The sequence below is a fragment of the Phoca vitulina genome, unplaced genomic scaffold (genome assembly GCF_004348235.1).
Source record: "Phoca vitulina isolate PV1807 unplaced genomic scaffold, GSC_HSeal_1.0 scaffold11, whole genome shotgun sequence".
Classification (NCBI taxonomy): domain Eukaryota; kingdom Metazoa; phylum Chordata; class Mammalia; order Carnivora; family Phocidae; genus Phoca; species Phoca vitulina.
The window spans coordinates 13,978,067-13,992,522 of record NW_022589714.1 but is presented as its reverse complement, the minus strand read 5'-3'; the positions used below and the strand labels follow the sequence as shown (position 1 = coordinate 13,992,522).

Here is a 14,456-nt window from a genome sequence, read left to right as displayed (position 1 = left end):
AATTTTCTGGTAAGTGAATCTTAGTTTTCTAGTGAGTTATTTAATTATTGTTTAAGTATATATCCTAGGGAAAAAGTGGTGTCCTATCATAAAATCGGACAGAAATCTAGTGAGCCTTTTATTATCTCATTCTTAAGAAATAGCTGTATGAGAAAATATGAACAATAACATTTTTATTCCTTATACTGTATTGCTAAAGCTAATATATCTGTGATGTAGTCAACATGTTATAAAACAAAAATATGAAAAGTGAATGGGATTATTTTATCAAGTTTTGCTTTTTGCTTTAGCTTCTAGATGATTTTTTAAGCCTTTTATTTACTTAAATTTATTAGCATGGGATTGGAGTAAATATATTTCTATTAAATAAAGATAGTTGTCTCTTTTTAAAGATACTTAAGTCTAACAAACCCATCTATTATTACTAATATTTTCATTATAATGATAGTTTTTAAAACACAAAAGCATACTTTAATTTTGTACACATGGCATCTATTTCTTTTTAAGCTTAGAGTAGACAGTATTACAAAATGGGAGTTTGGGGAAAATGTGATCAGGAGTCTCTTTGAGTCTTCATGGGGACTATAAGGTCTGTTGTTGTGGGAGAACTTCACAATTTTCAGTTTAATAAATACTCCTGTTAAACAGATCTTCTGACTAAATTAAATACGTTGATGTCATTTCTGTTTACTTTAGACTCTGAGACTGTTCGTGAATAATTTATATTCTACTGATACATGGTTAACTAATGCCATGTGACTGCCATCCTTCTGGGAACCTTAGAAAAACAAGGTGGATCTCTCATGAGGTCTTTTCACAGAGAAAACTATTCTGTTACTGTAAACAACCCAGGAACCTAAATGCATAATATACAATGTGCTGTGTTAGAGGAGGCCAATTAAAGATACTCTCAGGAAAGAAAACACAAAGTGTTTCTAGTTTTTCCTCTTATTAACAAGTACCTCTTTGTACTTACAATGCTGTACATGTTCAAAGAATGACAGAATTAAGAAATAAGCTCAATTATTTTCATATATTTGAATCTGTAGGGGAGGGAAAATTTTCCTCTACTCTTTCAGGTCTCTGGCTAGACCTAAGAATAAAACCGATATAAGACAGATTCACAGTAGAAAAGCATACCATTTTTGTGTGTATATTGGAACCTTCACAAGAGAATGAAGATCCAAAGAAGTGACCGGAGCAGAAAGCTTTTATACCTTTTTGACAAAGAAACAATAAATTTGTGAAGAATTGATAAGACAAAGGAGTTTGGGTTAGGGGCAGTACATTGTGGTAAAGTAATTAGGAAGATAAGAGTTAGTGTGACAGAGTTTGTATAGATTTCTCTTGGCCTTGATTCTCCGTCTCTGGTGATAAGAATGTCTTCTTTCTTCCTGGTATAGGGAGGGCACTTTTCACATAGGAATTTTATCTTCTGATTTCAGGGATAAAAAGGAGGGTGAGAATGGCTTTCTTGCACCTGCTGTTTCTCAAGAACGTTTAATTGAAAATAATTAGTATGTCAAAGTAGTATATTTAGGGTTATAGAAATTTAGTGAGCCTTTCAGTATCCTTCAAAGTCTTTTTTCATTTTTATGTAACATATTTTATAAGCACAGTAAATTAGAAGGCTACAATGAAATGAAAAGTATTATTTCCTAGGTATATTCTGTTGTATATATTTTGTTATATCCACAGGTGACAAAATAATTCAATTCAGGCACAGAGGAAACTTGATTTATGAGTATATGCTTTTTCATATTTTAAATATTTTGTGTGCTTTCAACTTTTGCCTTAATAGTATTAGTCAGTGCATACATAGAAGCAATAAAAACACTTCAAATTTAAATTGTGGCATTATGAAAACTTTATGGATCTGTAGGTAATTCTATAAACTAAGAAGCTTCTTTCCATAAAAATTTTTTGGAAGTTAACAAATTCTCAGGGATTGCTTCTAATTTTAATTTTTTCTCCTACTCTCTGATCAGGGTCTTAATAAACTATAACATGTCATAATAACCATATAGTTGAAAAGATCCATATGAGTAGCAGTCTTTTGCTTAGGTAATTCATGGTAGAGAGATCATCATCTTTTAAATATTAAGGAATTAAGTGCATAAAGTGATGGACAAGTCAAGTAGATCTGTTTGCTGATATAGTAGAAGCATGGAAGAGGGAATTATTAGCTCTGGTAGGGACCATGTCTTTGATGATAGTAAAGGCTTTAAAAATTTTTTGATTGTGACCAATAGTAAGAAAATGGATTTTACATTGCATTTGATATGTGTTTTGTGCATGTGTATATAATTATAAGAAATAGATTATATATGTCAACAAGTATGTGTATTATGCGTGTGTATGCATATTCATAAGTGAAACATCCTTATCACATGTGATGCATTCTGATATTTTCTAATATCTTTTATGCTGTTGAAAATGCTGTCTTGAACCTCTAAATTGATTTCATGTTCTGTATGCAGCAGACTGGAAATCAGGCTAAAGCTCTAACTCTATGGCATATTAAGGGTCCACATTTTCTTTTTCTCTCTACTTTGCTAGTATTATCTTTTATCAGTCAACAGTCTCCTCCTCATACTCTTGCCATATGATTATTCTTGTGTGTCTGTTTCTCCTTTTCTTCCATCTTTCCTCTCCAGTATTTATCACGCCCTCACCATGAGCCAGGTGGTTTTGGGTGCTTTGTGTCCTTGCTCACAGTGCTCCTTTTGTCACTCTCCGTAGCTTTTTGCTTAGCAAATATTATTTATCTCTTAAGACTGAGGTCACCTCCTTTATGAAGTTTTTCCACAGATACCCATTCTCTTCCTCCTCCTCCCATGCAGTAGAATTTACTGTTGATTATTTCTTCTTTGGAGGAGTGCTAAAAATTCTTAGCTGCCTGTAATATTTTATCAGAGATATTTGTGTACATTTCTCTCCCCCTCCCTACCAGACTGTATTCTCAAATGCAGAGACTCTTATTTGTCCGTTTTGTCATTGGAGCTTGATGTGCTGTGTTTGATGTGTGGTAGATGTTTACTGCTGGTGATCAATGTGTGCTTTGTTATGTGATCTTCCCCTGATAGGAGAAAAATGCATCCTCCCTCTAAAAGAAAACAATTGCTTTAATGAGACAAATTTTCTTTCTCACTGAGTAGGCAGTAAAAGGGAGAAGAAGATGAGGGCTGGTGATAATTGGGGGATGAAGGAGGGAGAGAAACTATCTTTTAGGATTCATTACTGGCCTTTTACCCCTGCTCTTAACCTTCCCATTTGAGGAATTTGTTGTCCTCCACTGCTGCCCCACTTTCTGGATCCTCTTATATTTGATGTGGCTCCTAACAAGATAGAACCAAAAGCTGGGGTCTGGGGAGTCCTTACCCCCTTTGCCACAGCTGTGAAAAGGCTAATGTCTGTGACATGAGCAGTTATTTTTGAATGCATTTTCCTATAGAATCATTGTTAGAAATTGTAGATTGCTTTATATTGCCATTGATATACTTAATGTACATTATGGATCAGTTCTGATTTTATGATCTATCTTGTAAACCATTGCACATTTATAACATGTGTGCTGGGTTCCAAATAAGTAACTTCCAGAGTCTTTAGGCATAATCGGTTTCTAATTTGGGTGTGACTTTGAATTAAGGTAGTATCAGCGGCCTGGATTTTACTCTGTAAACTATAGCAGTAGTCTTGTCTTATACTCTGGCACATATGTACAAATATAGACCTATAAATATTATTTTAAAATAATTGAACATTTTTCCTTAGAGTTTTATTTGATATAGATGGAAACTTCAACCACAAGAGTAATTGTAATTGAGAAGTATAAATTTATAGATGACTGTTAGAATGACATGAATAAAATTTAATACTCTTTAGATGTAATTTGAGATCATTTATTCTCTCTTGCAAGATACTATCTTAATTCTAGAGTTTCTACCATAGCATTTAAATGGTATAATAAATACAGACTTATTCATGGATATCTGTAATTTTATAGACCAAATAGTTTTGGATACTGTTTATATTTCTGATACATTTCTATACAGGAATTTGGGTCTAATATGTTTTACTTACACAGTAGCATTAATTAAATAATAGTCTGTTCTGTTGGTATATCTAATTGAATGTTACTTTTTTTAAACAATAAAATTGCTTTATATACAAACATTAAAATTTTTTTAAAAAGTTGTTAAAGTACATACCATGTAAATTTAATATTAACATACTTCTTGTTTTGCCCCATTCTAGCTAGGCGTTAGAGCACAGGATGTTTTTTATTGATTTCCATTATTGATTTCATGTTCATGGTAAAGTGGATAATATTTGAGTAAAGTTATTATCCTCTTTTTGGGTTAGTGACTTATTAAATAGAAGGATCTTGTATTACATTTTAATGAAGAGCATACTGTTGCCATTATTACAAGGTATGCGGCCAATTAAGCTCCTTTATTTTTCTTACTGTTTATAAGCTTCTAGTTTAATGAGCTCTTGTTTTGTTTGTTAGACATTTTTGGCTCTCATAAACCAAGTGTTCCCTGCAGAAGAAGACAGCAAAAAAAATGTGGAAGATAATTGTAAGTATCAGGTTAAAAAATAGTTCTAAGCACAGAAAAGGAAGCTATCCTTCCAAAAAGTAAATTAGTGGTTATATTACTAGGTATACTCTACTGGTTCAGAAGAAATGTAGCCTTTTGATATGAAGGTTCATGTGAATGGGGGAGCTCAAAAGTCCTGAATTCATTATTGTCTCACATTTGCACTTTGGTGAAAGAGTCTTGAATGTCCTTTTAGTGTTATCTCAGTTGTGTAAATGTGGGAAACGGTAATAATTTACTATGAAGCCTGAACCAAAAATCTGTTGTTAACAGTTCTGAAAGAGTTATTTTGAAGCTCATCTAGAATCAGATAGCTTTTATAGTAGTATATGTGGTTCAGTAATTTGGAAGTTGAATCAAGAGGACCCATTTAATGTCACTGTTTAAGGGAAACCAATATTAAAAAGAAGTATAATAAGTACTAATTGAAAAATTGATTTTAGAACATTGTATTTTATCTGAGCATATTTGGTGACCAGACCATGTTTATTCTTACATTTTCAAGGTTAAGCAGTTTCATTTTTTATTTGGCAATATTTTTTTTAAAGACTTATTTATTTTAGAGAGAGAGCATGCAAGCTGGGGGAGGGACAGAGGGAAAGAGAGAGGGAGAGAAGCAGACTCCCCGCAGGAGTCACGGGGCTCCGAGTGGGGTTCAGTCTCATGACCCTGAAATCATGACCTGAGCTGAAATCAAGAATTGGACACTTAACCAACTGAGCCACCCATGCACCCCTATTTGGCAGTGTTTTAAGAATCATGTCCCATTGCTTGGTTATCATTAATGGTGTCTGACATTAAAAACTCTCCATTTAAAGAAAAAAGGGACTCCTGGCTGGTTTAGTCGGTAGAGCATGCATTTCTTGATCTCGGGGTTGTGGGTTCAAGCCTCACACTGGGTGTAGAGAGTACTTAAAATCTTAAAAAAAAGGGGGGGTGGGGCGCCTGGATGGCTCAGTTGGTTAAGCGACTGCCTTCGGCTCAGGTCATGATCCTGGAGTCCCGGCATCGAGTCCCACATCGGGCTCCCTGCTCGGCGGGGAGTCTGCTTCTCCCTCTGACCCTCCTCCCTCTCATGCTCTCTGTCTCTCATTCTCTCTCTCGCAAATAAATTAAAAAAAAAAAAAAATCTTTAAAAAAAAAAAAGAAAGGGGGTGCCTGGGTGGCTCAGTCGTTAAGCGTCTGCCTTCGGCTCAGGTCATGATCCCAGGGTCCTGGGATCGAGCCCCGCATCGGGCTCCCTGCTCGGCGGGGAGCCTGCTTCTCCCTCTCCCACTCCCCCTGCTTGTGTTCCCTCTCTCGCTGTGTCTCTCTCTGTCAAATAAATAAAATCTTAAAAAAAAAAAGAAAAAAGTAAGAGAAAGGAATGTATTTTCTCCTTGTTGATTTTTCTTTGGAGTTCACATTTGAGTAAGCCTGTAAGGTCCCCATATGTGGATGGGACAACGTGGAATAGTGGAGTAAGGGAGAGCCAGGGACCCAGGGAGAGCCTGAGTTCAGATTCTGACTGTGCTGTTAGGAAGCTGTGTGCTTGTGGTCAATTTATCTCTCCTCTTTGAGCTTCTCATGTTAAATTTGGAGTAATAATGTATATGTTGCGTGTGTAGAGATGACATAATTAAAATGCTTGGTGCGGTGCCTGACCTCTAACAGTCTCTCAAATGGTAGCTGTTATTATTAGGTGTAGGAGATTGAGGAAAAAAAATGTAGAGTTTCTTTCCAAAATTGCTGGAGAATTTGTATCATAATATTTTCCTGAACAGTAATCAGAACCAAAAAAAAAAAAGGAAAGAAATAAAAGAATGAGATTCTACAGTATTTAAAATCAGAGAAATGATTCTTTTCTGTTAAAACTTGCTGGAACATTCAGAGCTACGAATTAATCCTTTTCATATATTAAAATAATGTTTTTTTGTTTACATATCTGCATGTAGCTAAACATAATAAATGGTTTTGAATTTTTTTAATCATTTCTTAAATTAATATTTTAAAACATGGTTATATGATATTCTCTCTGCTTCCTTTAAGTTAGAATTCCTAATCCCACAATATGTTCCCCTGAAAAAGCTAATAATATAAAGCCATACTAACATGTGAATGATGACTTGCTCTCATTTCTTTACTTCCTTCCACACACACCCCCAGCCTTATCATGAATATCTTTTAATGAAACTAAATGAATCCCTAAGTTGTGAAATATCTGCCAACGGGCACAAGGGTCTTCCTCTTAAATTGTACTACTCAAGGTATTTCATTTTATTAAGACGTTGAAAGGTAAATGGTATTTCAGAATGGTAGTTCAGAGGAAGGTGAGAGAAGGGGGAGTGGTTTAGCATTGTGCTTTGGATAAGAAAAGGTGACATGTAGATCAGGCTCCTGGGGGATGAAGGTGGAAGAAGTGCAGGGATATAGAAAGGTTGGTGACCAGAAGCCAAACTAGATATACCTCTGCTGCCTACCTTCTCCAAATCTTTCTCAGTTCAAGGGAAAGATGCCATTCAACTGTTAGGAGGCTTCACTCACTAACTTCTTGTTTTATTCTGTTATAAGTGACATTAGAAAACAGTGAGATGGACACCTGGGTGACTCAGTCGGTTAATCATCTGACTCTTGATTTCAGCTCAGGTTATGATCTTGGGGTTATGAGATCGAACCCCACGTGGGACTCCACACTGGGCATTGAGCCTGCTTGGGATTGTCTTCCTCTCCCTCTGCCCCTCCTGTCCCTTCTGTCTCTCTCTCTAAAAAAAAAAAAAAAAAGAAAGAAAAGAAAAGAAAACAGTGCCACATATGTGCTTGGAAAGTGAACTGGCTGCATTATGTGACTATAGAGGCCTAGGCAGTCTTTTTGAGATAGAGACTGCAAGAGACTCTTGTTTGACAGGATTGGTCTGTGGTAAGCACCCTAAAGAAAGTACAAAGAAGAAAGTAGTTCTAGTGGTGGTGGTGGTAGTGAGAATGGGGAATTATCCTTTGTGAGATAATTTTTGAACTGACCTTAAAGTGTAGGTAGACTTTTGACACCTAGAGATACAGAGGTAGACTCCAATGCATGAATATATTTGGGTTTGATAAGTAGTTTAGTCTGCCTGCAAGTTAGACCATAGTAAAGGGAATTACGGAAAATTATATGAAAAGGTCAGTTGAATGCAAGTTTAATAAGGGCCTTGAATATCAGACTTGAATATGGATTTTGGTAGTTGATGGAAACCCAGTGATATTTTTTGAAGAGGAGAAAGATTTAATTAGTGTTCTAGTTTAGTTAGATTTATGTGTTGAGTAGTCTGGATGGATTAGAGAAGAGAGAGAGTGCTAATAATAGAAACAAAGTGGTTGGGGAAAAAGAGTGGTTTTGTCTACTGTAGCATGTGGTAGAAATGGAGAAATGAAACCCAAGGGAGTGGAGGGCTGGGAGAGTAAATATTAGGCTGGGAGAAAGAATAAGTCAGAGTATATTATGATAATATTATGTATAATACAATGCACATTAACAATTATATGTGTGTGTGTATATATGTATGTATATAATACATACTTTGATGTATTAGTAGAGCAGATCTCAGAAAAACAAGATTTCTACCCTGATTGTGTTAATTAGCTGCATGTCCTGGGTTAACACATATAATTTTCCCAGGACTCTTATTTCATATCAGTTGTAAGGCATTGACTGAATGATCGGATTGTCCCTTCTCATTCTAAAATTTTATCTTTTGTGTTTTTCTGTAAAATTCTGAGCATCTGATTTATTTAGTATAATCACTTTGTTGTATTGAAAGTGTATTAAAATCAACACTATGAAGTGTAGTACTTTCTTTCCACTTGAATTGTACTCAACTTCTTAGTCAACTTTCATCAACTTTCATTAATGTATACTCACCTGGTACCCAATAGATGTACTCACCTGTTTGGAAATTTGTTGTTTAAAAATATCACTGTAACACATGTAAACTGGATGTATTTTAAATTGGCCTCTGGGGTTTTACATGTCCCAGCGTTTTAAAAAGATGGAATTAAATCTAACCTAGGGGCGCCTGGGTGGCTCAGTCATTAAGTGTCTGCCTTCGGCTCAGGTCATGATCTCAGGGTCCTGGGATCGAGCCCCACATCGGGCTCCCTGCTAGGCGGGAAGCCTGCTTCTCCCTCTCTCACTCCCCCACTTGTGTTCCTGCTCTCGCTAACTCTCTCTCTCTGTCAAATAAATAAATAAAATCTTTAAAAAAAAAAAATCTAACCTAGCAGGTGGATTTTAGCTTGGATCAAAGTGATTCAGATTAAGATAGTATTGTTTTATCTTGCTTTTCTTCAAATATTTAGTGGTTTACAAATTTTATGTTTCAGGTTCGCTAATGTATTTAAATGAAGCCACTCTTCTTCATAATATCAAAGTTCGCTACAGTAAAGACAGAATTTATGTAAGTATTTTACATATGATTTAGGTTTTTGTGGGGATAATTGTTTTACATGCTGCTGTTTGATTTTGTCAAGCTTGAAATTTTCTAACAGGAAATCTTATTTGATCTGTTGAATAGAGTGTGACCTCCATAAGGATAAGGATTTTTTTCTAGTTTACTGCTCTAATTCCAGGGTTTAGAACATGCATGGGACATAGTAGGCACTTAATGAATATTTGTGGAATGAAATAATGAATTCAGAGCATCATCTGATATCTTTCAGACTTAAAAATATCCAATTTGGTGGTTTCAAAAAAAACACTAATTGGGATTTTGATTTCTTATTTTTGGCATATGTTTATAGATACCATTTAGTTAATTCACTTTCCACATTTTTCTGCAAAAAGTTAAGGTAACTTATAAAGAGAATATATATTGAAATAAATACTTTGATGACAAAGAAATGTAAATTAAAAGAGAAAGCAGTACCTGAGGAAATCTTAAGAACACTAAAACACATCATAAAGCCTAAATAGTTGCAATATTTCATTAAACCCTAGATAACTTACCTTAAAAAACCAGAATATTAAAAAATGAAAGAAAGTGCTTTTGGTGTTAGTTAGGGTTTATACCACATTGTTCAGATGGATACTTAACTAGTATGTTTTAATTATAATTATTCATTGGGCATGTATGAGGTTTTATTCTAATATGACCTTGTAGATTTCTTTGTTGGCTGGAGATAAATTACCCCACTGTAGTTCTCCTGTTATAAAGATGGGGCTCCATTATTTTTGAAAGAAGAAAACACATGGCTTCTGTGACTCTTCCCAGCTCAAATGGCAGTCTTAATCTTTTATATCACTATCAATTTGCCTAATTATACTTACTTAATTCTGACTAAATTACCTTTAGTCTTTGCCATCTGTCCTAATAGTGACAGCTGGGAAATAGAACTAGTCTTATCGTTTTCAGGAGAGTTTACTTGCCATCTTTCAATTGTATACAATATTAGTCTTCACTTTCTTCTTTGATTTTTTTCAAAATTGACTAAACAGAGAATATATTTAGGTTGATATATGGCTATTTTTTGATTAGAAATACATTTAGAAGCAAAATTCACTCAATCAGCAGACTAATGTTGAGAATCTGCTGTATGCTAAATGCTGTTTTAGTTACCAAAATAATGCAAATTTTTTAAATTTGTTAAAACAATTGAACTTGTAATAAGTGATTAAAAGTTGATTTGGCTCTAACCAGGAAATACCATCTTTCAAGTAAAAATGGTCACTATTTTTTCTGTACATGTCTTACATTACTTGGTGGTATAGCAATCATATTTATTTTAGCAAATTTTAATTGTTTTAATATTTTTTCTAGAAATTTGGAAAATTTTTATTACTTTTACAAGGAATGATTTTACTTTTTAAGAATTGAAATACTTTATTTTTATTTGGGATATTTATACAAAAGCTTGACACTCATGGGATTTTTATTGGTCTTTTACTAAGTTTCCTATGTTGCTGTGGTATTGCACATTGCTGACTGTGACCATTAATAACTGAAGATTTATACGCATATTTGTTATACTTTCAAGAAAATTAGTTGTCTTTTTTTTCACATTTAGTCGACCTACAAGTCTTTTCTAAATTGCATGATTGATAAAAAAAATTATCCATTTGTGAACTTTAAGTTTTTGTTTTTCATGTATAATGTCTACATCGCTCTGGAATATTTTAGGGTTATTCCTAGCTTTTTTGATCTTTCTTTTCCTAAGATGTGTATGCAGTTGGGCAAGTGACCTCTGTTAGATAGTGGCTTTTTGGCATCATCAGCTTCTGTTTGGAAAACCAGTATTTTCAAAGTTATCTGAGGCCATGATTGGTATGTTTTTCCTAGCCAATTATGTCTTTTAGTTATAAAACTATTAAAAATCAGCAATACATAACTATAGTTATTATTACCCTAACATATGGAAGAAATGGAAGTAGTTTGGAATAAAAGTTTAAATTTGATTTTTTTCTATTTCTCACCAACCGGAATTATCATAATTCTTCCTTAGACTTGAGTAGAACAATAGCTAACTCACATTTAACATTTTCATTGGCTACTAAAATGTCTGTTACTTTACTTTGTTTCCTACAGAAAGATTATTACCTGGAATTTAAAAATTTTTTACTCCACTGCAGTAAACATCTTTGAGAGCATTCATTGAATTTTAGATTAGTGGTCTGAGAGTTCAGGGTTTCTGCATCATTTCCCTTCTACGACTAGAAGCAGAAAAGAGAAAAATATGGTCCTGCCTGCCCTAGTTTGGCCAGTAAACCACAACTAATTGCTAAACCACAACTCTTTTTCTACGCACAAGGAATTTTATAAATCCTGTTGGTGCATTTTTCTGGTCTTTTAGAGCCACAGTTAAATTCCAAATTTAAAAGCAAACTTAAGTTGGTCATTAAACATTTAGCCTGTCAATATTCTAGGCAATGGTTAACATATGTTGTTTTGCAAAAATCTGGGACCAAGTGCTCACCAGAGCACTAAATTAATTCTTGGCTTTCAGTGATGGAGATTGGTCTAGAGGATCCTATGAGTTCTTTAAGCTCTTCAGTAGCAGGGTAAATAAAGTAGTCCAGGTGAGGAATATAAATGACTAAGACTTGAGCTGTAGGAATAGATATAGGAGGGTAGATTTCTTTTTTTTTTAAGATTTTATTTATTTATTTGACGGAGAGAGACAAAGCAAGAGGAGGGAACACAAGCAGGAGGAGTGGGAGAGGGAGAAGCAGGCTTCCCGCTGAGCAGGGAACCCGACGCCAGGCTCCATCCTAGGACCCTAGGATCATGACCTGAGCCAAAGGCAGACGCTTAACGACTGAGCCACCCAGGCACCCCAGGAGAGTAGATTTCTTAAGTAGAGTCAACGAAGAAGGCTGATTGAAATAGAGGCTTAGACTCAGCCTCTGTCTCAATGTCTGTGGTGGCTTGGTGGTGATGCCATGAACCGGGGGGCAGGAGGGAGCATATAGGAGGAGACTGTTTTCTTTGAGGCAAACTGTAGTCAAGAGAGATAATCTTAATTTTGGATCTGCTGAGTATGAGATGCATATAGGATGAGAAGATGAAAATATGTATTAAGAATTAGAGAAATATGGGTCCTGTAGACTGTATGTTTAGGGCTTGAAAAGCAGATTGGAAGTCCTAATTTATATAGAGAATTAAAGGTCTGTATTTGCTGTATTTTCTTTCTCCTATGAGCCTTGTTTAGTTTTAAATAAAAATAGTAATTGGAAAATTTTGTATTTATGCCTTTTCTGTTTAGACATATGTCGCCAACATTCTGATTGCAGTGAACCCATACTTTGACATACCTAAAATATATTCTTCAGAAACAATAAAGTCATATCAAGGAAAATCTCTTGGGACAATGCCACCTCATGTCTTTGCAATTGGTAAGTGATTTATTTTTTTCCCTTATATTGTACAAATTTACTGTTTTTCTTTTGGATTAATAAAAGATACCATGAGTTGAATATGTATTTTGGTGGGCCTTTATGCATTTTGAATGTATCACCATTATTTAGGAGCATGTATCTTACACAGGATGGGGAAGACTACTTTTGCAGCTAATTCATGGGGTAGTTATACATCATTATCTTTGTTAAATGTGTCTCCGTCCTCTTAAATATGTTGAAAGTTGGATGGAATAAAAGCTGCCCTAATGGTTCTTTTTTACTCCTTGACACAATCAGCTCCATCTTAAAAGTGTCCTCCTTCATAGCTTTGAGGCCCAGGCCTTCCACTCTTACCCAGGTCATCACTAGTGAGTGTGTTACTAAGGCTAGGTGTGAGCCATAAGAGCAGACATCTTCCCTACCTTATCTTGCATCAGGGCTTTATAAATGTTAAGAATTTTAAATGATATATGCTTCATATCTCTAGGGAATCCATGTGGAAGATAGCAGTTTTTGCCTTTCTCAGGTTTTCTCTCATCTTTAGCTCTGAGGAACACAGAGATGGGGTTTTTTGAACATACACACCCCTACCATAGCTGGTGACTGCAAGTACAGAGATGTTAACCTTTTGGATCCAGACATAATCAGCAGTTAAATGATGACATGTTTTGGTAGTAGTTCTTAGTGCAGCCTGTTTCTCTTTGGGGTTTCTTTTCATGCCTATGTTTTGACCAAACCAGGCTTCACTTCCCAATTTGGCTGACTTATGTACTAGGCAGAGTGAGTATGTCAGCCAAATCCAGTGCAATAGCGGATTGACTTTTGGTTCTGAGATGCTCTGATGGGCATTAGTATGTTTTGTATCAGCTAGCAAAATGGTGTAAAATCCTTAGAACCTGAATATGACTAAGCTCATCACTGGAGAGAAATTATATGTTTAAAATGTAAATAAACTGACTTATTTTTAGTTGTTTACTGCTAAAAAAAATGTCTAGAATAATATCATGAAAGTGGGTGGAACAGATTGTTGATAAATTTTCCCCTTGTCCTAGCCCCTGGTCAGAAGGATGGATATACTCTTGCATGCAGTTTGCATTCAGTCCGATAGAGTAAAAGCCATTTGTAAAGCCTTCTTCATTTGTATGGGTAGCACATGTCTGAAATGAGAAATAGTTGTCCTATAGAGCTCAATTGGTTAGGACCTAATTTTGAATTAAAATTGTTTTAATATGAGACCACTTTAACAGACTTAAATTGTGCTCAGCTTGTCTTCGTAGTACTGCTACACAGATTTTGCAGTTATGAAGTTTTTTCTCCAGCAGAATTTTTGGTTACCAGATTTCTTAATTGGTAGCTGTTCTTGCTTTTCCCTGGGGCCTTCATTAGTTACGTATACTGAGCTTTTTTTTTTTTTTTTGGTCTGCTCTGGAATTAGGAAGAACTGAGCCACAGATCATAATATGAAGACATTCTAGTACAAACATAAGAGTTGTTTATTTGGATTTCATATTACTTACCTGTCAGGGTAATAAGATAGGACATTTAAAGTAAAAACTTTTAGAGATGTTTTGAACACTTGAATGATTTTATTTTAAAATGTTACTAACTGTAAACATACATTTATAATTTCTTTAAGAGCAAGTGTTCTTTGATAGTAAGACAACTTTGTATCATTTAGTATATTTGTATTTAGTACACTGCTCATCATTAATGTGTTATTTTGACCCTAGCTGATAAGGCTTTTCGAGATATGAAGGTGCTCAAGATGAGTCAGTCTATCATCGTATCTGGAGAATCAGGAGCTGGCAAAACAGAAAATACAAAATTTGTTCTAAGGTGAGGAGTTTTTAACTAACCTGGAATATTTTGAACAGGTTTATTTTTTTTTAATTTGTGGTAAAAAATATATAGCATAATACTTACCAGTTTAAACATTTCTCAGTGTACAGTTCAGGAGTGTTAAGTATATTCACATTGTTTTTCAGCCAATCTCCAGAACTTTTTAT

General features: G+C 34.8%; 1 protein-coding gene across 5 annotated transcripts in view; it reads left to right on the top strand.

Annotated features, from left to right (window-relative positions):
- Positions 1-14,456, top strand: part of MYO6 (myosin VI) — a 145,820-nt gene that overhangs the window by 57,252 nt on the left and 74,112 nt on the right. For all 5 annotated transcript variants that reach the window (XR_004300175.1, XM_032409421.1, XM_032409422.1 and 2 more), the window contains exons 3-6: positions 4,514-4,583; positions 8,943-9,016; positions 12,318-12,447; positions 14,181-14,286. Coding sequence is in view for 4 of the 5 variants with exons in the window: in XM_032409421.1 (XP_032265312.1) it covers positions 4,514-4,583; positions 8,943-9,016; positions 12,318-12,447; positions 14,181-14,286 (380 nt within the window). In the remaining variant the exon portion in view is untranslated. The remainder of the gene's footprint in view (positions 1-4,513; positions 4,584-8,942; positions 9,017-12,317; positions 12,448-14,180; positions 14,287-14,456) is intronic.